The 25215-nt window shown below is 41.1% G+C and overlaps 2 protein-coding genes and 1 long non-coding RNA gene across 3 annotated transcripts in view; 1 reads left to right on the forward strand and 2 right to left on the reverse strand.

Moving 5' to 3' along the window:
- LOC108874955 (stAR-related lipid transfer protein 9) overlaps window positions 1–25215 on the reverse strand; it is a 344739-nt gene that overhangs the window by 297525 nt on the left and 21999 nt on the right. The window lies entirely within an intron of this gene.
- Window positions 1–25215, reverse strand: part of sptb (spectrin, beta, erythrocytic) — a 33612-nt gene that overhangs the window by 7681 nt on the left and 716 nt on the right. Inside the window, 28 exon segments of the mRNA XM_018663407.2 lie at window positions 260–398; window positions 1153–1397; window positions 2339–2489; window positions 2812–3035; window positions 3487–3691; window positions 3960–4090; window positions 4428–4718; window positions 4992–5081; window positions 5686–5910; window positions 6387–6653; window positions 7072–7218; window positions 7663–7753; window positions 9349–9551; window positions 9804–10563; window positions 10880–11017; window positions 11153–12020; window positions 12425–12575; window positions 12663–12767; window positions 12769–12966; window positions 13418–13576; window positions 14129–14246; window positions 14739–14926; window positions 15014–15126; window positions 15268–15383; window positions 15545–15625; window positions 16434–16531; window positions 18273–18446; window positions 18573–18724. Coding sequence (XP_018518923.1) covers window positions 260–398; window positions 1153–1397; window positions 2339–2489; window positions 2812–3035; window positions 3487–3691; window positions 3960–4090; window positions 4428–4718; window positions 4992–5081; window positions 5686–5910; window positions 6387–6653; window positions 7072–7218; window positions 7663–7753; window positions 9349–9551; window positions 9804–10563; window positions 10880–11017; window positions 11153–12020; window positions 12425–12575; window positions 12663–12767; window positions 12769–12966; window positions 13418–13576; window positions 14129–14246; window positions 14739–14926; window positions 15014–15126; window positions 15268–15383; window positions 15545–15625; window positions 16434–16531; window positions 18273–18446; window positions 18573–18724 — 5828 coding nt within the window.
- On the forward strand, window positions 299–4494 carry LOC108874870 (uncharacterized). Its single transcript, XR_001959790.2, has 5 exons — window positions 299–435; window positions 1201–1432; window positions 2817–3076; window positions 3502–3594; window positions 4352–4494. It is a non-coding gene; the product is annotated as an uncharacterized LOC108874870 (long non-coding RNA).

Here is a 25215-nt window from a genome sequence, read left to right on the forward strand (position 1 = left end):
AACCGAACGTTAAATTCAGGCCGGGGTCAATTGCTCATTTAAATTCTTTTGGTTTTTCTATTTCTAATTAGTGTTTGCTTTATAGTCTCCCCGATGAGTGTAAGATGAGTGGAATTTTTTCTTTCGCGGCAATCCAATTGGTTCCATTGTGTCAGACAAGAACAATCACTCCCAGAAAAGTAATTAAATCTAATGAAAGCAGCAATTTGAGGCCCAGCTGAGGATGAAAAAGAAGCTGTCTCTGCTGCTGAAGGCTCACCTCAGCAGAGTCTCGGTGCTTGCGTGTCAGCAGGGCCTTCCCAAGGTCTGTGCAGTCTGTGAATTTGGCTCCCCTAGCTTCAACCTCTGAGCGGATCCCCTGGTGGTACTTCTGCAGGAGCTCCACAGATGAGACATCCCTAATGCAGAGGAGGAAGGGTTATAAAGCGATAACAGGTAATGCATGAAGTTTATCTACCTCTGTTGGTAAGAACTAGAACTGCAACATTAATAACCAGGTTGACCATGTCCTTTATCTAGTACCACCTGAAATGATCAATCTTAAAGTAAGCCCAACAAAAAAAATAAATAAATAATTAGAATTAAAAAGTAACACAATTATTCATCGGTTACATCAAACTGGTTTGGATCAGGTCTCCAAAAATGCAGCCTCTTGCAGATTGTTCTGTTCTGTGCTGCATATCCTATACAGGAATATTCTTAAACTATTCGCTGGTTTTTGCTGTTTCTGTTTCTGTTGTCTTTTAAATGCAATTTTAATGCTTTCTTAATGTCTTATTTTAAAGTTTTTAATTTTAATGTCTTTTAAATGCAATTTTAATGTCTTCTTAATGTCTTACATTGAATGTTTTTAATTTTATTATCTTTTAAATGCAATTTTAATGTCTTCTTAATGTCTTATTTCTAATGTATTTCAACACCACTTTAAAGCGCTTTGAATTGCCTCATATATAAATAGTGTTACGTAAATAAACTTACCTTGCCTAATAACTGATTTAACTCAGGAGAGGCTGTGTTTTGGGGTATTTTTCTCCTCTTCTCACGCAAAAATGTGGACATTTTTTACTGACTACTGAGCCTCTCTGCAATTTACAATTTCCAAATCAATGTTGATATTTTACTTCATTAGAAGTACGTAGTGTGTAGAAGTACCTGGGTTTCTCCTGAGTCTCTATCTGCTTGATGATGCTCTCCATCCAGGCCATCAGGTCTCGAACCATGGTGAAGAAGCGGAACTTCTCAGCTGTGTCCACCAGTCTCGCCCTGCGGCCGTCGCAGGCTTCCAGCAGACCCTTCCAGGCTTCCACCACCTCTCGCTCTGTGGCCTGGATGGCGTCTGCCCTTTCCCCTGCGTACTGGGCATGAAGCCTTGAAGCTGTCTCCTGGAACTGTTGAACCTGGAGGAAGAAGAAGTAGGAGTTAAATCAATGAGGTAAATTATTAAAATAAAATCGCTTACATCATAGGATGAAAGTAACTGGTAAATATTTGTCCTGTATTTACTCATTTCAATGATGAGAACAGAGGCACAGGGGCTTTGACCATTATTTTGCTAATGTCCATGCTCACGTTTTATTTTATTGCAATTGATTTTTTTTTTGTGCTTGTTTTCAACCACATTGGGGCAGTGGAAGCTCTAAACACAACTTTGATGCATTCTTTTCTTATAAAGCTATGGCTAACATGTAAGCATTGTTAACAGTTGCCTATTCCCACATCCAGCATTAGCATTAATTGGATATATGGTGAGTGGAAGTCCAAAATTTATTCTCCTTTTGCCGCTGCTTTGTTCAACAACTCCTGAGGGAAATATCTAGCTATATAGCTGCTAAATGCTCCACCTAGTTGAGCTAGTCACTGGCTTTGTCTGTCTGGTGTTAAGTGCTGGGCAGGTAGAGTACAGGGTAGGGTTAGGGTTTAGAGAACTACAACGACAAAGCTGTTCTTCATGGTTAAGAACAGCAAATGAGGAAACCAAAACAGTAAAAATCAAAACAATGACCTGAGGAAACTGTTAATTGCAAAGTGGTCCCCAAGATTGATCCCATCCCCATTCCATTTATTAATTTGACCCACTGTTAATATAAAAATACTGATTACTGCAGCTTTCATTCTTATAATCTATAGAATTTGTTTTTCATCCCTCAGCTTGAGATGCTGACTGAAATGTAAGAATCCCTGTACAGGACAGCCCATTTCTAGCTTCTCACACCTAAAGAAAACTTTTCTAGTTGCCTAAATATTGCAGCACTCTAGATATGAATCATCAAAGTTTGCCCCTTGGCCGCTGCCTGCTGCGCTCCCTCAGAGCAGAAAAGGCCGATCCCCTGTGTTGTACCTGTTTGCCTAGAGCGGTGATGTCTCTCTCAAAGGCAGCGTGCATTCTGTGGAAAGACTCGGCCTTGCTGAAGTCCTCTCCCACGTCATCAGGCAGCTCGTTCTGCTTGTCGTGGATCTGAGCCACCAACTCCTTCCCATCATCAAAGTACCTTAGAGAAACAGATCAATCTCTCACTATCTTTGGCTCTGGGTGTATTATCATCACATTTATCATCCTGCTTACTGTAATCAATGTAGTTGTCATGTACAAGTTAAATTCTTTGTGACATTCTTATTGCATCCAGATGTTTTCTGGTTTGATGTCATTAGTCATTCTGCAGCACAAATACCCCAGATATCAAAACCATTCTAACTTGTTTAAGAGATGTTATGTTTCATTACAGGATTAGACATAAAAAACTAATAGCATCAGTCCAGATAACTGGTTGTCTTGGTGCTCATGGTCTGGTACGTCAATACTGTTTTCCTTACTTCAGCAGGTCATAAGAGGCTGTGAGTAGCTGAGCACGAGTGTCGATGAGCTCCAGCAGATCGGCCCAGCTGTCATTGATGCTGTCCTTCCACTCTGCCAGGGTGGCAGCCTCGCTGTGGCCGGCTTCAATCAGCTCATCAATCGTCTGGTTGACCATGTCCACTCGCTCTTGTCCCACCATCCCTGTCTCCCGTGCAAACTCTCTAAATTTATCCCTCAGAAGCTGGAGGAAAAAGTAAAAATATGTTTTAAAAGCAAAAACAGGTAACAAAAAATTCTGAATTTGTATTTTTTTAGTTTGAAAGTTGATTTTCCTTTTAGATCTATGGCTGCACAAGACAATAAGCAAGTTGGCAACACATATGGCAGCACAAACCTTTTTTTGACTTAAATAGAAATTATGCAGCAAAAGCATCTGGTGGTTCTCTCCTGTTGTTTATGAGATGCTTTTATCATTTGCTTCTTAGTTTTGATTTTTCAGTTTCTTAAATGCAGAAATTCTAGCTAAGCAACCATAGTTATCTGATCAAAATTAGACTGAGCATGAAATGGGTGCACCTAAAAATGGATCTGAACACGTCTCCTGTATGTGCATTGTTAATGTTTTTCAATTATGTGTGTGTGTGTGTGTGTGTGTGTGTGTGTGTGTGTGTGTATGTGTGTGTGTGTAATACCGTGACGTGATCCAGGTCCTGGCCCATCTCCTGAGAGGAGGCCACCACGTCCCTCTCTGCGATCCAGTGCTCCAGGTCCTCCACTTCGCGGCTGAGCAGGAAATGGTGGTAAGTGTGATCCAACTTCTTCCTGCGGTCCTCCGCCAGCTCCTTCAGCCCCGCGTACTGCTTATCCACCTGGCCCTGTCGCCTGATGATGTCCTCACTGCAGACGAGGTAAAGGCAGAGGGTGGAGGGTGACGAGATGTGGGGAAGATGGAGAAAATGAGAAAAGGGGCACAGAGATTGGATTCAGGTTTACTCTAGATGAGGCGTGTGATTAGGACACAGGAATTATCACACTTTACATGCTTGTCTCTCTTATCAACCTATACCACACCTGACTGGAACAACAAGAGGGAATTGGCATCTTTGCAGTGAGTTCAGACATTGTTTTTTCAGTGTGTACATCAAATTTAAAAAACAACACACACCCATCAGGATGGTCCTCTGCAAACATCTTTTGGGCGCGGTCAGCCAGCTTCTGAATGGAGTCAGCGTAGTCATCCACCGCCTGCTTAAGGATCATGTGGCGCTTCAGCATCAACATGGCACTTTGCTCGTCCTGGAGGGATGTAAGAAGAGGAGGGTGAGGAAGAAAAACAGCAAGATAATTATGCGAAAAAGGGGACAGAAGGTTACACATCAAAGCAAAACAAAATACTCCAAATGAGCTCTTAATAGAGGCTGCCACTTATAAAAAGCGTATCATCTTAATTGATGGAAAAACCCAACCATGTAATCATGTTAATGCATGCGGTGCTACTTGTTATTTGCACAACATGATATGCCTGGTTTTGATTTTGATAATAAGATCTGTTTTCAGACATCTGCGGCCACTTCCCTGAGTTAATCAGCCTGCTTCCATGTCTCTCACGCACGGTTCTGTTCCTGCCCCTCACCTTGGCCTTTTCATCAGCGATCATGTAAAGCTCCTGCTCTCCGATCCAGGCCTCGGCTTCGTCCGCGTCGTTGTAGTACTGCTGGGCCAAGTTGGAGCTGGCCAGCCGCTCCCGGCGCTTGGCCATCTCATCCTGCAGCCGGGCCCACGCGTCCTCCAGCTCCCTCAGTTGGTTTGTGATTCGCTCTGCCTCCAACCTGCCCTCGGCACTGGCGGCCGCCGCCATCCTCCTTCCTCGCTCCAGTACTTCGTCCACACGAGGCTGGTGGCCCTCGATCTCCCTCTGCAATGTCTGATGGACAGAAAACGAGACAGCGAGCGTCCAGTAACGACACAGAGACTATATGATGTGATGTAATCCCTCTGTAACTGTTAAAGGAGTTCTCTGACAACTCAAATAGACTTTTGTAATATATAGAAACATAAATTGTATTGGTATCTTGTACGGTAAACAAAAATGTATTCAGTTTTCACTGTTTTGACAAATTAAATCCAGCACTAAAAGTTGCAATTCACAGTTCACCACAACTTTTTCCCCTTCTTTTTACTACAGAGAAATCCCTACCTGGTTCTTCTTCAGCAGCATTTGCACAGTTTGCAGATTGTGGCCATGCTCTTCTGACATTGCCAGGGGCATCCTCTCCTCTATCCAGAGCTGAGAGAGAAAGGAGAACAAGATGGAGAAGAAAAGGGAGATTATGAATAGAGAAAGGAAAAAGTAGACACTGGTCTCTTTTGAGAAAACAGCCTCACAGATTAACATTAGTATAACACAGTATAAAAAAAGGACCATCTCAATTATACTGAAATTTTACCCCTTTACAAAATGTCTCGTTCACAGCTCAAACTAAAAATCTTCTTTAAACTGTCTCCTCCACCTGACTGAAGTGGATTTATGTAGTGTAACCAATAAGGGATTAAAGCTTTTACCCAGATTCAACTGGAGAGTCAATTTCATGGAGAGAGCCCGTGGTCTTACTATCTCACACACTGAGTGTACATACTATAATTGAAAACTTCATTTCCAAATTAATAAGTTATCAAATGGGGGAGAATAAAAACACCCCTTGAAGTTCAGGCTTCAGTATTTCTAAAATTTTAATCCAAAAAGGTGTTATCTTTCTGTCATTCAAAAGCTAACGTTAATCCAGCTCCTTTCAAATCTATCTCCCTTTATTCTAATTTTGTGCTATCAATCATTTGTGAGAGCAGGGAGTTCCGACACTTTAATTTTGCTCTGAAATTGAATCCATGCTTACAAGCTCATCGGCCAGGTCTCTGTAGAACTGATGGACAGCCTTGGCGGCCTCCACCTTGCCCTTGCGCTGGGCCAGTGGTGTGAGGAGCTGCTGGAAGTCCCTCTGCAGGGCCTGAGTCTCTGCCTCCAGCTCCGGCTGGTCCTCTCTGCCTCCACCGTGCTGCCTGACGGCCTCCTGGAGCTCCTCCAGCTCCCTCGCCCGGTCACGCACCTGGTTCTCCGTCATCTGGCGTAGGGAGATATGATTAGAGAAAAAAAGATTAATAGCCTTTCAGAATGACTAATCAGGTTGTAGTGGAGGGTAAACTCACCCAAAGTTAGTTTGTCTTGCCTTTTCATGTGTGAAACTGAGCTAAGCCGCTGTTTTCAGCTTCTGCTTTCATGAAAGTTTTACCAGTACGACAGTGACTGTATCATAATTTAATATAAGTTTTGCTGCTTATCTTTCTGCCAAGTATGATATTTTTTCACACTAAAATTTTTGTTTGTTGTGTTCAGATGTAAACTGTAAACACAAACACAGATCCAGCACAGATGCTCATTCACACAAAGTTAATCCTAAGCAATCACATACGCTAAAACTAAAACTATAATGTATTCACTCCCATGGTGAGATTTTATTAAGATCTGCACGTATCCAGAGGAACTGCAGTCACAGAAAGCAAACAAACCAAAATTTTATACAGTTACCAAGACACAGACCTGATGCTTCTTGAGCAGGATGTTGGCATTCGTCAGGTCTTTAATATCCTCATCTCCGCTCTGCAGCTGCTGCTGCAGCTCACGGAGCCACTTCTTCATGTCGGTCAGGCTCTGGTCGAAAAGCTCGGAGCGGTTGGCGTCAAACAGCAGCCGGGCCTTCTCCTGGGTGGTGGACTCCAGTTTGTCCCACAGCTCGTGGAGCTTGGCGAGACGCTCCTTCACAATGGGCTCAAACTCAGGTTTGGACTCCATGAGCTGCTGACCTTCCTGTATCCACAGAAACAGGAGAGGAGGATGTTGTTGAAAACACTGGGGGAAAATATTACACTGCTACTCTGCATGTCACAAATAAAATATCTGAGTCTTTAAATCTTTGTGTTGCTGTGTAGTTAACATTAGTGATTGTTTTGCTGTAGTTATTTTGGGTGAACCAACCATTTAAGTAATACTGCTAAATACTAAATACATAGGACCTCATTCAGATCCTAATTGATATCTAATAATTTCCTGTATTATTTAAATACTCTAATAGCAGCAGTATGCATTGTGTAGATAAACAATAAGCATTAATTAGTTGTTAAATTAGCTGTTAAAAGCCACTTTAAAGACAAAGGGCAGCTATACAGACATCACAATAGTCCTGTAGGTAAGAAGATACTCCTAAAACCACACAGTTCTTACAGACCTGGTCTACTTTGTTGAGCCAGTCCTTGTTGGAGGCCAGCTCAGCCATGAAGGCCTGATGTTTTAGCCACTTGCTGTGGAGGTTCCTGGCCTCGTCGTACGACATGTCCTGAGCTGTCAGCATCTTCTCGTTGATCCACAGAGTCAGCTGTACAGAGAAAGGAATGGAGGAAGCAAAGTAGATTCAAAGCCTGGTCTCCAGTGTAGGAAACTGAGCAGCTAGAATCCATCCAAGAATAACTACAATACTTTGGAAAGTCAACTAAACATCAGTATTTTAAAGTTTGTGCAGAGGTGACTTTATGCAAGCAGGATTTACTTCTTTATCTTTTGAAAACAGAGCATTTAGCAATTAGCCAGATGGGACCTGTATCCCAAATAGGGAAGATACAAATTTAGCCTAAGAAGGTATCATCAAGTTCTGCTGTGTTCTAATAAACAAAACACAGTGTTTGGCAAATTGACTGTAATAATCATGAGATAAAAAGAATGTGATGTCAAGTCTCAGTGAGGGAATAATTAAGCTAATAATTAATGTATTAATTGATGTTGCCCAGTGATTGCATGAACAGTAAACTGATGGTGAACTCACATCTTGAGTGTTTTGCAGGAAGTGCTGCAGGTCACGGTTATCTCTGAGCTTTTCGGACACCTCCTGGGCTCTTCTTTTATTCTTGTCATGCCTGAAGGTCAAACATAAAACCAAGGAAATATATACATTAAAAATACAACTGCCGCCTTAAGCGTTTTTTCTCCAACACCTCCCCTCAGTGACATAACTCAGACAAACAAGATGCAACGAGTGGAACCATACAAGCTCCTCCTCCACACAGACAAATAATCCAGAACAGTCATCTGTTTCTCTGCTACACCATCACGCTCACTTTAAGATCAATATCCATTATTGCGGGCGCCTGTCTACCAAGTGAATTGTGGGAGTTAATGGGAAAAGCTGCCTCTTGCTGACATTAATGTTACAGTGATAAGAAAGCTGTTTCACTGGTGAGCTGCTTGAAACTCTGAAGAAAAATGAGTTAGAATGACCAGATCTGGTTTTCTCATAAGAACAGAGCCTGTAGAGTATTTATCAAACCACTGAAAGTGAAATGTCAACTGTAAGTGATGATAAAAATAAAAACCCAGGTGTCTTAACTTGGTTAAGAGTAGATACCAGCTTGACTGCAGTGAAAAAACAGAGGTAAGCACATATGAATACAGGTTTTGTTTGGAGGGAAAATAAGCAGCTTAAAGTGTTGATTTTGTTAACAGTAAACTTAAAATCTACCTCTTCAGCCTTGATTTTGATTAGATTTAGATTTTGTTTTATAACCAATATTGAATTTATTTAACAAATTAGAATATTGTATCCATGTTAGACATGTTTTACTTCTTCTTATCTGTTTTATTAGTTTTGTCTTTTATCTGTTTTATCAGTTGAAATATATTTTTCATGTGTTTCAATGGTTTTATCATTAATTCCATCATTTTTATTTCTTATGTCTCAAACTGTTTTATTGTTTATTGTTCTGCTCTCAGCTTGTCATTCATCTGTAAAGCACTTGTACACTAACCTGTATGAAAGGTGCTAAACACATAAAGACCAACTGACTGATCATGATAGTCATATGTTAACCCATTATTTGTATTTGATTTTAAAGTTGTTACATGTTACTGTTTTTTTTTCAGAAACAGAATAAGTTACATTTACATTTTTCATGCATCTTTACGTCTGCACTCATTTAGCAGTTTCTCATCTACTGGGGACATTGATGATTTCACACAAATAAAATGACCTTTACTGCAACAGAGGCGGAGCTGTAGGATAAATCCTTGTCTGTGATTGGCTACTCCTTCTGCCAGTACAAAAATGTGATTAATCATCAGATGACTTGTGTGTTGCTTTTAAATTTCACTCTTACACTTCACTGTACAAGTAAAAGACGCTTGATAAATGTGTCTTATTCTTCACGCTCTGTTAATAATTTTCTTACTCTTAAAATGGCTCTTTAGAACATTTGTAGGTGTCATTTTTACACTGGAACTTTGATTAATACTGGCCCAAGGTTGTAGGATAAAAAATAATTATTCACATCCTCTATGAATGGTTTGAAAAATGATGGTGATTGTGGAAAAGAAACAAAGAAAGACCCATCTAAGTCAAGATCTGTTCATGATCAATACTAAACATGATTGAAATTATGCCAAAGATTGCTCTAAAGGATCAAGATCATTCTGACAACACTTGCAATCACATTAGCCAGACAACGTGACAACTAACCTGTCTTGAATGGAGTCCATTTTCTCCTGAATTTTCCCAGAGTACAGATTGTTACTGTCCACCAGCCGCTGTCCGGCCTGCAGAGTGCCGTCAATCTTGTCCTCATTGGCCTCCATGGTGCTCACAAAGTCCTCATGCTTCTTCAAAGCTTTCTCTGCCCCGGCCAACGTGTCGGGTTTGTCTATGTGGGCCAAGGTGTACTCCTGCAACAAAGCAGCCAACATCATGTCAGAAAAAAAAACAACTAAAATGAAAAAGACAAAGACAAGCAGCCTTACAACACACAAGCAACTGATTGCATTATATGACAAACATGCAGTATGGGAACTGACCACGCTGCATTCTTCCATTCCACAAGTACCGGTAGCATCACTAACCCCTTAATTAACAAGCTAACCCTAGCTTAGAGAGACAAGTTAGAATCTCCTACTCTAAATACAGATGCAGTACAGTACCTGGTTGTTGAGGATGGCCTCTACAGCCTTGCTATCCCTCATGAACTGCTGGAAGCCCAGACCCTGGTCCAGGAGGTTCTTGCGATTGTCCCACATCTTCTGCAGTTCGTACCAACCGCGATCCATGCCTTTCAGCCTCTGCTCCAGCTCCTGGTACTGAGGATCGTCCTCCTGACCCTGCGTGACCTGAACACCGGTGTCCCTCACACGGTGATAGTCCTCTTCGTGGTTGTTTATGTCTTCACGCACTGCGTCGTGAAGGCTGAGCTGTTCCTCGGCCTCCGGCAGTGTAGCGGGCATTTCCTCTGATGCCACGGCCTTCTGGGTCTTAAAAAGCCATGACTGGAAGTCGTCCATGTCTTGGAGGAAGGTCTGTAACTTGCTGACCTCGCCCAGAGAGTCCTCTCTGTCCTTCAGGGTCTTTTTTAGTGTGTCCCAGGCCGCGTCCAGCTCTCCTCTGCGGGCCAAGATGTCGGCTGCATTCTCTGGGTGATCCTTTGCCAGCTGGTCGGCTTCTTTCCTCAGGAAGTTGAGCTTGGTTTCGATGGCGGCTAAATCTCTCTCCATGCCATACAGTTTCCTCTGGATGGTGATGACAGCTGCCAGGTCATTGCCCAAGTCCTGCGTGGACTCAATCACCCGTGTCTTATCTTTGATCCAGGCCCCTGTCTCGTCACACTCCAGCCCATAGTTGTTCAGACTAACAGCAGAATCCACTTTCCTCTTTATATCCTCCACCATGGCCTTGAAGGCTTCCCACCTGAGAGAGAATCATTGATAAATTGTTACTGGAAACTTAATCCTACATATATGCTAACTTGTATGCTTTCCTGTAGACAAAAGTCACATTTCTACATGTCCAACTTGCTAGCAGTTTGTCAGATTTAATTGGAAGTGCAGTAAATGAACACTGTCTCTATACTACCTATAATTATTCAGAACTTTTTTATGCCTCAGGGAAAAGCTAAAAATATTACCTTTGTGTCACTAAATAATTTATCAGAAATGCTGACACACAGATGAACAGTAAACTTAAATACACACATAGAAATCTACAGATAATATATGTAAATCACCTCTTATTCAGTCGTGTCTGACATTCCTTGACCTCCTTGGTGCGAGGGTGTCTGCTGTCCTCAAGCTGTTTCACAGCTTTGTTGACGTCATCAACTCTCGACTGAACGTTTGCCATATCCTGAGCTAGAATGCTCAACCTGTAATGAGGAAAAGTGTTAGATTAAATAAAAAAAAATATTAGATTAGATAAAAACAAACATGAATTTTGAAGCATTATTGTTTCCAGATTTTCATTAATCACAGTGCATAATAACATGATTTGTTCATCGTACCTATTCTGTACCACTTCCAGATCCTCCAGCTTCTCTGGCACTTCCAAGCCCACCAACCACGTCTCCTTCTGGCCCATCCAGAGCTCACAAGCGTCTGTCTCGCTGAAGATGGTGTACAAAGCCATGGTGTCATCGAGCTTCTTCTGCCTCAGGTCAGCCAGAGACATGAGCTCCATGTACAGGTCCTTGATTTCTTTGAGACGTCTCTGGATATCAGGGGTGTTTTGTAGCTCCTCTGGCAGCGCATTTGCCTGTTTCGATAGAGTGTCAATCGTGGCTCCGTTCTTGATTGCCTCATTCCTCAGGTCATTGTGCCTCTTGAACAGCCGCTGCGTGGTGTACTCATCGTGACCTACATCATCACTGCTCATCTGCCTCTTGGCGTCCAGCAGCCAAGCCTTGAGTTCATCAGCATCTCCCTGAAACTGGAAGAACCTCTGAGTGTCCTGCAGGTTCTGTTTCCGAAATGCCGCCAGTTCTTCCAGCTGCTGCCACTGCCTCCTGATGTCATCCATGTGTTCTTGAACCTCCGGGGATTTAAACTGCTGCTGGATCATCTTCTGTCCCTCTGCGAGGACCTGTTCAAGGTTGGCGCGACGGGCTCCAAGCTCGTCCTCGAAGGCGCTGTGTTTGCTCTGGAGCACCAGCACGCTCGTCAGGTCCTTGCCATAATCCAGGGAGGAGAAAATGTGCTCCTTCTCCCTGATCCAACTCTCCAGCTCCTTCACCTCCCGCATGAAGTTCCAGAAGAGACGGGACTGCTCCAAGCGAGCCCTTCGCTGGGCTGCCAGGGCGCAAAGATCCTGGTAGCACAGGTCCAGGTGCTGTACCCTGTCCCTGATCACCTGGGGATCACATGGCTTATAACCTGATAAAAAAAATAAACATAAGCATTACATTCTGTGTATTTAATTTTCTCTAATTGATTAAGTCTTCTCAGGTTCTGGGATGCTATAGTCTTTGTCAAAGTATAAAAATAAATTCACCAAATGATCCAAAAATAAATGTACAAAATAAAACAGAAGGTATTACTGATCAAAAAATATGTAAACAAGAGGGGACAACATATTTGATGCTGACTTTCTACTTGACAGTTCACTGTACTCGATCCTACTGACACATTTCAGCCAGTACTCAAAGTATTGAGATCTGAGACCCAGCCTTAGTTTAAGTCCATGGCCTGTCCTCCATGTAGTGTCATCATCCCCAATAAAACCAGCACATACACAATAAATAGTTTTGCTCTGGGGCAACATGAGCCTCTGCACTCACTATCTCCATTTGCAAACTTGAGAGCAGCAGCACTGGCGTTGTGTACACTCTCCGCCTGCAGAGCAATGTCGTTCTCTACCAAAGCATGTTTCTGTAACAAGTCTTCCACTTCCAACAAGTGTTTCCCAAAGTCTGGAGACCACAGCCGAGCCTAAGGACAGAATTAAACAATGTGATCAGTTTAGGCTGTGGAAAACATAAGGGTATTGGTTTATGAATATTGTTTCCTGCTCTGTACCTTCATGTCATCCATCCAGTTGATGATGTGCAGCATCTCCTGGAAGATCCTCTGCAGGGTCAGGTTCTTGTCCAGACGCCCCCTACGAGCGTTCAACAGCTGCTGGCAGGTAGTCCCAGAGACGCAGGATGTTGTCTTTCCGTGCATCGATGCGTTTGGCGTCGTGGTAACGCTCCGACTCCAGCTCCTTTGAGATGTCCACCAAGGCCTGAACACGTTCTGAGTACGCAGCAATGTCTGTTTCGATGGCATCATGCTTCTTCTTCGCTGCCTCCACAGCCGGTAGGTCGCAACCAAAGTTATCCTGCGGAGGAGAGAGCAGAGAGTTGTAAATAAGACTATGCAGCATACTTCTACAGTTACTCAAGAAAAGATATGAACATAGGATTTTTGCTTGTACTTTTACTTTACAGTGAGGATTTTAATATATCTTCATCCACTGTTTTTAACAGCCACCTCTTAATGAACAAACAAATGTTTCTTTTCCACTTCTTCTGAAACTTTTGCTGCTCAGAAAGTTGCTAGTTTTACTTTGGTGTCATCTCATCATCATGTTTTTGAGGCAATCTGTTTCTGCTGTTTACCTCCCATTAACAATAATCAGTTGTACAAACAACCTGCTGTTTCAATTAATGAGGAATGAGAATAAAAATCTATGTATTTATTTTTACTCTGCAGTCACACTGAGCTCAAGATCTTTTTCGCCAGGGACCTCAGAACACATGTTAATATCCACAGTTTTGTGGTTGGTTTACCTGGGCCACCAGCTTCTGGTTCTCCAGGAGCCAGGTCTCCCTCATGGCGGCCTTCCTGTCAAATCTTCTCGCCATCTGTTCCAGCTTCTCCTGTCTGATCAGCTCGTCTCTCAGGACACGTTCCCGTTCATGCTCCGCCCTTTCCAGACGCTCCCAGGCCTGCGCGCAGATGATGAGATGGATCATTAGCGTTTGCAGTTTTTGCTAGTAAGTCATCATAATAGTGATAAAATTATTGTATATGAATGTAACAAACCATTATTTTTGATTGATTTATCTCTGAATTATTCTTTTCATTTATTTTTGATTAATCATTTGGTCAATGAAATGTCAAACAAAATGTTAAAAACACTGGTCCCAGATCCCAACCCTGCCTGTGTCATTCAGATGTTAGTTTTATATTATTTCTTTTGAGACATTTTTTCTTTCAGCCTGCACTACTGTCAGACTGTTTTCTTTTCTATTTCTATTTATTATATAGTTCAGTGAATTAGTCTATAGTATTATGAGTATAATTCAATTCATTTGTAGTTTAATTGTTGCCTCAGGACTGTACTCTGCTAAATGAATTAAATTTGTTCCAGTAACTGAGTCGTGTTGTATGTCTGAGCTTTTGTACAGACAATCTTCCCAGTAGTGAATACTGGGGTGACAGCTAGAGACATTTTTTTTTTTTAATAAAACACCATGTTGTTTCTATTTCGTTCTCACCCTATTGATATCTGCAACCAGGGCTCCCTCTTTAGGCGTGTAGACCCTCTGGTTGTTGGCCCTCATGCGACTCTGGATGGTGAACAGCAGCACTTCGAGGTTACCCTTCTCCTGAAACCTGAAAGAAGTTTGTGTGTTACAAACGCAAGTTGCACAAAAAGGTAAACTTTAGCCACAAGAGACTCTGCAGTGGCAGAATTACAAAAATGGAAATGAACAGAAAAACCACAAGATAATGAGAAAAATGTTTAATTAAATGAGAGGTGTTCCATAATTTACCGCAAATGAAACGAGTGACTGGTTTTGAATTATGTTTAAACTCTGTGTATGAGCAGATATTAAATGGATTGAATGTGAAAACCTCAACAAAAAAGAACAGAACACAATAGAATTGATTACATTACTTACAGCTCCCACTATTAATACTCTGTGGGGGATATTTTGTTTGCTATTTCTTGTTTCTGTTTATTTAATATTGTAACTGAACTTAGCTAATATGATTAATTAAATGTGAGCTTTGTGTTTTCTTTTCCTCTTAAAGGTGTAAAAAATACAGGACTAATGGAATAGATGACATTAGGATGAGGAGAGGTGTCCTGGTTTGACTCACTTGGGCGGCTTCTCTACAGTGCGGTAGGTGTTGAAGGCCTGAAGCTGCTGCTGGACTCCAGTCAGAGAGTTGGCAAGTTTTCGGTTGTTCAGCACAATGATGGTCTGCTCGATCCACGTCAGCAGGTCTGACGCAAGCGTCTCGTACTTATCAATCATCTTCTCTGTCTCGATGGCGTGATCCAGAACCTGAGGGAGGAGGTCAAAGACAATCAGGAAAAAACAAGGCTCAAGAAAAACTCACATTAACAAGCGTGCATCGTGTTTCCATTTTACCTTTCCAACTCTCTTGCCCTCGACAGCGAGCTGCTTCATCTTCGAGAAGTAGTGGTAAAATGCCACGACGTACGTGATAATGGACTTCTCATCTGGGTTCTCTGTGAACACATCTACAAAAACGGAAACGGAAGACAAGTCAGTAACAGCCAAGCCAGCAGGCATCACTGGTCCAGAGGTCTTTTTTTCCACCAGGCTTAATGCTCATAAACATTTATTTCTACATGAAGGCACAGCCTCAGTCAGTCACTCGCCTTCTGGGTCTAACAGTTTGGTCACGCCAAGCTTCTGCTCCGCCACATTGAAGGCGTTCTGGAGGTTGTGGGTCGGGTTGGACCTCTTTAGAGTGTTATAGTCCACCAGATCTGGCCTGGGAGAGAAATGCGGAGAGAGCAAAAGCAGAAAAAAGACAATGAGACGGTGAAAGAGTTGAAGGAGAATGAGCAGGAGAGACACTGAGCAGATGGGTTTTGGTGTGTGTTTACATTTCAGAGCTGGTGAGAGTGGATTTGGTCATTCATCTCCCCTTACCGGTGTTTGTGTATGAGAGCGTTGAAGGCCATGCCGTCTTTCCAGCTGGTGGTGAAGTTTGTGATGTTGACATTGGGATATCTGCAAAACAACAGCCAGGGGATGTCACCGACTGAACATTGGGGACATTGCTGAGGTGCTCCTGTTTTAAATCAATGTTTGGGATTTGTTCTGCTTCTCAACACATAATAATGCACCACTTATTAAAGTAGCTTGAGGCCCAAGCAGATGAAGTGGTTTCTGAGACCCTCAGAGGCAAATATTCTTAGAGTACTTTTTACTCTACTACATTTCTTTGATAACTTTAGTTACTAGTTATTTTGAAGATTCATGTTAATAATATAAAATATAAATATACAAATAAATTATGATTTACTTAATTCTTAAAGGTGGATTCTGCAAACCAGGTTCTTTTACCTTTTTGTACTTTAAGTATATATTGATGCTAATATTTTTGTATTTTCATCCAAGTAAAATTTTGAATGTATGGCCTTTACTTGTCACTGTAAAGATGCGAGTGCTTCTTCCACCACTAAAAAAATAAAGAGCACTTGACTAATTTGGGAGTTTGCACATTGGAATTTCAGAATTGAAATTAAATTCAATTCAATTTTTAACTTTAAAAACTTGAAAAATAATAATGATAATAATACATTTTCTTTTCAAGATACTCCAAGATGCTTTACATAACAAATTAAATGAATAAAACAGAAAGTAAGTTTTGAGTTGCTGCACTCAGACAAACACACACACACACACACACAAAAAAACATTTTCAACCCTTAAAAGTTTTGCAGCTGTGCACAACTCTGAATTCTCTTTCACACACTATTTCCCAGTGGATATTTACAACAGCTTGGTTATGCTAAAGGTCACACATCCCACTTACCCTGCAGTTTTCATCTGACACCACAAAAGAAGAGCGTCCTTGGCTGAGCGTGTCTCCTTCTGGTCTGCCTGGCCCGTTTCCACAATAATGTCCTGGATCTGATGGAGAACAACAAGCACAGCTGGATGGTAAATAATGAAGCTTAACTAATGACTGTGTGAGGTTTGTAATCAAACAACAACTCACAGCTGAGAACAAAAACCTAACTGATAGTAACATGTCGTTAATAGGATGCACCAGCAGGGAACGTGTTGGCAAAGTGGCACAAATATCCCTTTGAAATACATCATTTATCAGAGCTTGAAGTAAAACCAGGAGGTTTTTATTTGTGTAAAACAAAACTAATCTCAAGTGAGAAACCTTCAGTGTTATTAGGCAGCTGAAATCTCACAAATCTAAACCCAAAGTCCAATTGATAGAAAGAAGGGTGGTAATTATTGAAGTTCTTATTTTCCCACACAGTGGGCCAATAATTAGAGCAGTGATGTGATCTGAGAGACAGGTCCTGAGAGAGGGCTAAATTTAGCCAGCTTTGGTTCTCCTTGGTTTATGCAGACTGAAAAAATACAGACAGGACCGAGTAAATTCCTTTCTTTCCTGTTTCGTTTTTTTTTTCTTTAAAAAAGGCTGAATTATGCAGGAGGCCATATTGTTTGAACTAACGTGTCTAAAAATAACAGTGTTGCTGTCAAATTAAAAATAAATATCTGCCCCTTCAAAGAAGATAAAAGAGTCAAACAGACATGTTCTGATGTGGATGTGATGTTCTTAACAGCAGATAATAACCTGAAGGCACCTCATCCGAGGAAAAGGAAAAAGTCAAAAACATCTCCTGGCTGCTGTTTCTGTGCTACATGCATACAGACCTGAGTGAGACTAAAAATTAACAATCAGAGACTTATCTATTAAACACAGCAGCTTGTTCACTATATTCACAATTAAATGCAAATAAAACATAACCATAATGTAATTAAAGCAACAATGCATATGAAGCAGAGCTCATACTGTGATTTTATATATACAACTGTGCTCTTAAGTCAGTGTTAGCATAGTAACAATAAAGTTCACTCATACAGTATTTATAGACACACGTGCAGCACAAACAAAGTGATCTGTGGTTGGGCAGCACATGTGACCAGCTGATCGTGTTATTTGAAGATTCTCATTTGCATGTTCACAAACATGAGGTTCAGCCCTTTATTCAGTCACAGAGCTCAGTGACGTAGCTGGATGCAAAAACTGGATTTTGCTGTCAGAGTATCCAAACATAAAATGAGATCTACTTTTGTTAAGGTTTATTTTCTTCATGGGTGTATTCATCCTGCTGTATAATGACTACAACACCCCTGGCCTAACCTGTGTTTGCCCTGACTCCTGTACCATGTATTGCATTACAGAAAATATGTTGCTATATATTCTACCCAATAAACAAATCAACTAGCAGCTGAGTGTATATTTGCACAGCTTCCTACATAATGCATGAATCATATCATATCATATGCATACTGTACGTCCTAATTAGACAGTTTTTGATTGCCTTTATTTAATGCTTTTGTTTTGTTGTACTTGTACTCTTGCTTGTACTGGTGTAACTTACAGATTTCATCTCAAGGGATTAATAAAGTCCTATCTTATTTTATCTCACTATAATGAGGGACATAATTGAGGGAATGGTAACTATATATATACTGCAAAGTTTAACAGTTTTGTGTTTTGATGACAACCACAAAACACTTCATAACACATCATCAGGCTTTGATGACAGCATCCTGTTTAACTGATGTAGAAAGAAATAAAGATAAATGCAGGCTCTCAGCGGAACCAGGGTCCAAAGTTTACCTGGAAGCGCAGGATGATGGTCCAGATAAGGCCGAGGATGAGGCGATGGTTGCCATCGACAATGTCGTGAGAACCCATGTTCTCCAGGTGGACCCTCTGCTCTTTAAGGAACTGCAGAGCCTTGTCCACATTCTCCAAACAGTGGATACGCATCCGGCCTTTGGTGGGTTTTGGCTGCAGACAGGGAGAAAATAAAATAGGCAAAGGAGAGAAGGAGAATAATAAGAGGATTGGGAATAATGCAAGAAATATAAAAGGGAAAGATAACAAAATGTGAGGTCTAACAGGAAAGTCTTTTACCAGTCGTTCACCGGACAGCACCTCCAGCAGTTTAATGAGCATACGTCCGTCCCGAAGGTCCAAGTAGAGGTCAGAGATGCGACAGCCAACCCGGGACAGGATTGAGTTGACCCATTTAGTGAAGGTCTTCTTCTGAACTGCCTCACGCTCATCTGACCGGAGCACAAAGTTAAGAAAGAACATGAGCTCCATGAATAATGGAAAATATTCACAGCTACAGAGCAGCACCTCTGGAGCTGGTAGGGATTTACTGTCTTACAGGGGTACTCCAGACAGGTGGATGCGTGGGAGATTGAAGGAAGAAACAGGCTTAGTTACAGTACAGGCTGAGCTACAGCATATCAGCATATGTCTGCGGAAATCTGATCCAGAGACAGAGAAATCTTACTGGTTAAATTAATCCTTAGTGCTATTAATGGAAAATACAGCCTAAACATTAGCAGCTATCTACATTGGTAACTGATCTTTGTCTGCAGCAACATCCACTCAGAAATAATTTGTTGGTTCCACTAATTTAATCTGAGTTGCCCACTAATATTATATCTACCTTGACATCAGCTCCACCTCTAAGAAATATCATTTCCATAACCATGGACTAATTATGAAATGCAGGGCCCCCTATCACGCTTAGATATGAGCAATACCCCAGAGAGTGATATTCCACATGTAAACCAGAATTCATAGGCACTGCTGCCCGTTTAGAAACTACCTCTGAACCTCAGGATTTTGTTCACACTGTAGATGAACAGAGACAGTCTAACTCCTGCCCAAAGCTTCCTGCCACGACACTGACACTCCTCTGCACAGAAATTATACTGAATACTGCAGCACATGACACAAAATATTATACAACACAATCAAAAGAATTATGAAATGCAAGCTATATTTTCTTAAATTGATTGGCAGATACGCAATATTAAAAGAGCAAAACAATGCAATCAGGACATCCCCAATTCTAACTCTACACTGTGAGTTATGTTAACAGTTGCTTCAAAGATCATCATCCACATCCATCAGTAACAAAAATATCAGTTATTCAGTGACTGTCACTGTGCTGTCAAATGAGAGATACTGAAATGAGGCCACATTAAAAGATCTGGACCAGTCTAATAATCCCTGTTTGAGGACTAGAGCAGCATGTCTATCAATAAAACCACTACAGTGACACATCACCTCGTTAAAATGCTGAAGTTTCTTGGAAACTCTCAGTTTTGACCTTTTCAGTCACTCCTGCTTTCTTCATTAAACCACACCATTACTGATATGACTTACCACAAAAGGAAAAGGCAAAGCTTTCCTTTAACTATCTTGCTCTCATAGCAGAATAAAACAGAGAAGTGGTGCTGCGTAATAACACTGCATATATAAAAAGAGAAATAAACACAAGGTCTTAGTTAAATGTAGGTGCACAGAATTTATGCCAAAATTCCTGGACTTCAGTTCTGCCTGAATGGCAGGTCAGAGAGCTGCAGAGAGCACGAGCAGCAGACTTGGAGAGGGGTTTTTTTTTGGGAGGATGAGCACTGCCTACATGGTGACACATCTTGCCGGGCTTGCACTCACACTTTAAATCATATCTTGGTGCACGGCAGATGTGCCTCCTACTCAGCGGCAAAAATAAAACCAGTCTTGATGGGACCATATGGTAGCATGACCGAATATACAATGCTGTGTTTATTTTGTCTGTGATACACTTAATGTGACTGGAGAAGGGGGTGGTGTGAGTGGTGTTTAGCAAGCACATAAAATGCCCAAAATCTACCTGCATGACTTAAACTTGTCTTTATTTTGACAGTTGACAGTCTAGAGAGAGACAGGAAGCAGAGGCAGAGAGAGAGGGGTGTGAAGCAGATAATGATTGGACAATAGTAAAATGTCACATGTACAAAGATACATATCGTCACCCTCTTAAAATAATTGCCTAAGTCATTTTTTCAGATTTTTCAGGAAACACAAAAAACTGAACCACGTGTTGAATATATGATATTTACTAACAGTTTTAATCAAAACAGTTATAACAACAGACATACAAACCAGAAGGTCAGTCAAACATGGAACATGAGAGAATTAAATAACTTAGGCAAATTAAAACTAAAAAAGTCACACTCTTGACATAGGCAATTATACTAAAGGGGTAGAATGGCACGATCTGTTTAACTGAGGATGTAGGCGATTTTACCAGAGGTGGCCAGCATCATGAGGAGATGATTTAGGGAAAAAAAAAATTGTAAAAAAATGAAAAATATTAAAAATATTTTAAGAGGGTGACGATATGACATTTTATAAACAAATTAACTTTCTGGTGGACAAATTATATAACAGTGAGATGTTTCTAAATGATGAATGCATGTCGGCTACAGTTACCCTGACTGCACACACAACTCCCTGCAGATACACTCACACACACACACACAGACACAGCTTCTTTAAGTTTATCAGGTCAACCGCTGGTGATGAGACCTCCTCCTCCCAGCCATCATCCCATCTTGCACCATGTGACTTCCCCACCGTCTGCCTGCTACAGTCTGCCCTGTTTATTCCTGAACCCAAATACGACTGCAAACTACAGAGTGCAAAGGACTGCATCCTTAATGCCTTGTGTAATAAATGATTCAGACCCTGAGACTGTGGAGAACAGGCAGGGAGCAGCTGAAGAGGTGGAACAGAAGAAGAAGCAAGAGGAAGGAAAGGGTGGCAGAGAGAAGAAGTTGAAGACATTAGATTAAAGGTTAAGAAGGAGAAAGTAAAACAGAGGGGGAGAGAGGAGGAGACAGGGAGACTGGAGCAAAGGTAAACCAGGATGAGGAGAAAAAGAAGGCAAGACAGATCAGACAGAAAGTAATGGCAAGAGTGACTAAGATGAAGGCTTTCAGGTTTAGCCTCCAGAGACCCAACCAGGAAAATAGAGCAGGATACATTACCTACAGTATCTCCTCTACTGCACAAAATGACCCAGTAAGCACCTAAAAAGCCTTAGCTCCATTCATAACATCATCAAAGGGAAGAAATCATGGCTTATTGTATGTAAAACACATGGTGCAGCAGAGTACAGTAAATAAATCATGCTTCATTCTGCTCCCCTCAGCAGAACAACAGCACGCACTGCTCCACTACATCCACACGGACAGCCACACCATGAAAAAGTAATGACAATTAAAACATGCATATAACTCAATGCTCCATTAGGGGTGTCAGCGTCAGGTTAGCACAAACGGTCATATCATAACCTGTCAGCAGGGCTGGAAACAAGAGTACCAAAAAAAAAGCTTAAACAAGACATTCATATGTGCAATAAAACCTGTAGTGAATCCTTTCTGAACTATTTGGGGTAGATTTCATAGCGGAGAGAGTAACATGCACATGGTTCCCTCGTATCATCTCACATCATGAGACCTTGAGAGGAGACAGTGCACGCTGATGCTCCTGGCCATTTAGGAAAGACGGGGAGGGAAGGGGAGGGGGAGCGTGCAAGAGGGCAGTTGTTGCCTGTGTGCAGCCTGCTAAACCATCTCCAGAGGAGTAGATCAACAAGCTCAATGTGACAACAGCTCTGTGTACATTCACTACTGAACAAGGCTTTCAGCGTTTGTCTGAAAACTAAGGTCTGTAGAGGTAGAGTTTGTAGAGCCTGGCATTAAGTCCATATAATATTAATACTGTGATGTGAGATTCAATATCAACTAGGATTTTATTATCTTAACATCAAGATGTGTGTTAACTTTTGCTTTTTTTAAGTCTATAATGCTATTTTACAGGTAAGTGATAAAACTCCAGAGCTTATTTAACAATGAATTATTTCTTTGGTCACCAGAATTCACATTACAAATCACCTTAAAGCAGCTATTCTCTCATTATTTCTTCATATATTGATACTGAGGTATTTGTCCTAAAGTTTCACTATTTATATCTGTAGCCCAGTGGGAATTACCACCTAATATAAACAGTTTCTCAGCTGAATGTCCTGAATTTACTTTGTCATCATACATTTTGCCATTGTATGAAACAGAATAATAACACGTTGCATTTCCTCTCATTTACAAAGACACCCTTGGGTTTGTTATCTTTAGAGACATCAAAATAAGGCAGGACGGACATAGCTATAAGCAAGAATTGGAACATGTCTCCTGGTGATTGTGCTGTCTTTACTGATATAAATGTTGTTTTTTTTTAACATAGTCTAACCTAAGTAGAGAATTGCCCAAAAGCGGCTACATTACTGAGTCAGGAAATTGACTCAGCAGTGTCGGTTACACCAGTAATTTATTTCTAAGTGAAGTTTGCTAACTTAAGCTAACTTCAGCCACCAAGCAAGGGTGAACATTACTGCTTATGAATTCAGTGTTTAATTAATTTTAATTTGAACATGTTTCTAGTTTTAAAAAAAAAACACTGCTGTACGGTTTTGTATCAAAGCTGTGCACAAGCAGGATTTCTTATCCAAGATGGTAAAGTATATGTGTATGAAAGCTTCTATTTTATGAACTTATTGTAGGATTGGTACTAATATTATGGCAGAGCTGTAGCTGAAAGGTTGCTTTGCTTTTTTAAAAGACAAATGAGACTTGCACATTTAGCTACAGGGCATAAATAGGAAAGTAGCAGCAACAGTTCACACGACAGGCTGACCACAACTTTACTGCATGTTTAATGTTTGGTTGTTCTTAGTGGAGTTGCAACAGAAGTTGTCACTGTCATAGTGTAATTTTACATAAATTAAATATCATATATCAGTCATATATGCAACTTTTTTCACTTTTCATTGCAGTTTTTTTCCCACACTGACTGGACTATGGCAGGTTCTTGTCACTTCTGCGCTGCTTCCCTTTTCCAACTTCCCGGCTTCTTCTTCTTCTTCCTGTATATCAGTACAAGCATTACTAAACATTCCTCTGTTTCACATGCTTTTACTTAGTAATCTTTCATCCACTCTTTGACTCGAGTGAAAGCCCCATGACTTATTCATGCTGATGGATTTTCCCTGTATACAGCTTGATCCGTATTTTCCCACAGTCAGCTCTTACTGGATGTGGCCCAGTGGTCCCTGTGCACCCTGCTACATGCCTGAGTCATGGCACTGCCAGCGCTACCTGCCCTGCAACCATGATACCATGTCTTTATTTACAGGCTTGTCCAGAAGTAAATGAAACTCCCCAAGACATGTTTGCAGCCCTTGATAAATGAACTTGTACTCTGCAGCTGCTGAGCATCAGATTAATGCACATTTCAGTGTCCACGTTTTCCTAACATTGTACAGAGCGAGACAGACCAGTGTTTTAACTAATGATGACTGAGATGATGCAAGAGTAGCACATGCTTAAGCACAAATAAATAACGTATATTCACAATAATGTGAGGGCCAACTAATGGCAAGACTATTTGACTATAGACTATTTGAACAGCGAAGATTAAGGACACAAAGACTTGAAGGGAAAGCTGTGCAGATGCAACTGAGGAAAGCTTAAAGGTTAAAGATCAATGTGTCAGCAAAAAAAAAAAAAAAAAAAACGAGACGAGATGGTAAAAAAAAGACTCTTCCTGCAACACAAACAAGAACGACCGAGACATAAGAAAATGCTTGAAATCAATAAATGCAAAACACTGTTTTCCCTCTTGTTCTCTATCTATTACTTATGTTTTCCTGTTATTGTTGTTCTGTCCAACTTCATCCTACTGCAGTCCTGACCAGACCCCCTAATAGTGGGTAAATAAAAACTAAATAAAATTTCATGAAATGCAATTGGCGGATCAATACACTTGGCTCCGAACAACCCCTTTGATTTGGGCAAGCTTCAAAAGTTTACCGCTTCACGTATCAGTTGTCTCTGCAGTCTTCAGAATCAGTCGATACTTGAAATCTAGCAGAGGCAGAGAAAAAAAAACAGCATGTTTCCCTCTCTGTTCCTGCATCGTCTCCTCCATTTTCTTCCTCTCACTAATGCACTCCTGTCATCAGGGAGTTGGATAGCATAGTGCAAGGCTAACAAAAATCCACAGTGACGGCAAACCTCTCTCTTAAAACCTTAATAACACAGGCAGGGAGAAGTTAAACCATCAGAGAAATTCATTTTTTTATTTTTTTTTACACCACTAACACAATCATTCAAGAAAAAAAAAGGTTAGGAGCGAAAGACACTTTGTTCTTTTGAATACTTTGTGAAGGGTAAGGGCCATAGAGAGAGTAGGTGACAAGTTAAAATGATGAATGTGTTTGCTATTTTATAGAAACACCTAGGAGTACATAATACTACCTGCAATGAATGGCTTTGGAGGGAAAAGCGTCACAACCTTTTTAGAAGTTTCCCTATGAATTATTCAAGGCCCAGTCAGTGAACAATTGGGGCAGAGCCACTGCTTCATGAAAATAAATAAATTACTCAATACGTTAAATAAAAGGGCCACCGCTATGGAAGCTCTGACATTTTTGCTGCTGTCTTTTTCAAGCTGTCACAACAAGATGACTAATCTCACACTTTCTCACATCACAGCCCAACCTCCCTGCAATCCCATCCCTGGCCTAAACACAAATGCGAGTTGGGGAAGGGAGGGGCATGATTGGAAAAGTGTTGCCTTTCTCATCTGTGAGGCAGGAGAGGGTGGACAAACTCTCTCTCAAACACACACACACAGATGCACAAACACACAC

Source organism: Lates calcarifer, linkage group LG19 (genome assembly GCF_001640805.2).
Source record: "Lates calcarifer isolate ASB-BC8 linkage group LG19, TLL_Latcal_v3, whole genome shotgun sequence".
In the NCBI taxonomy this organism is placed as follows: domain Eukaryota; kingdom Metazoa; phylum Chordata; class Actinopteri; family Centropomidae; genus Lates; species Lates calcarifer.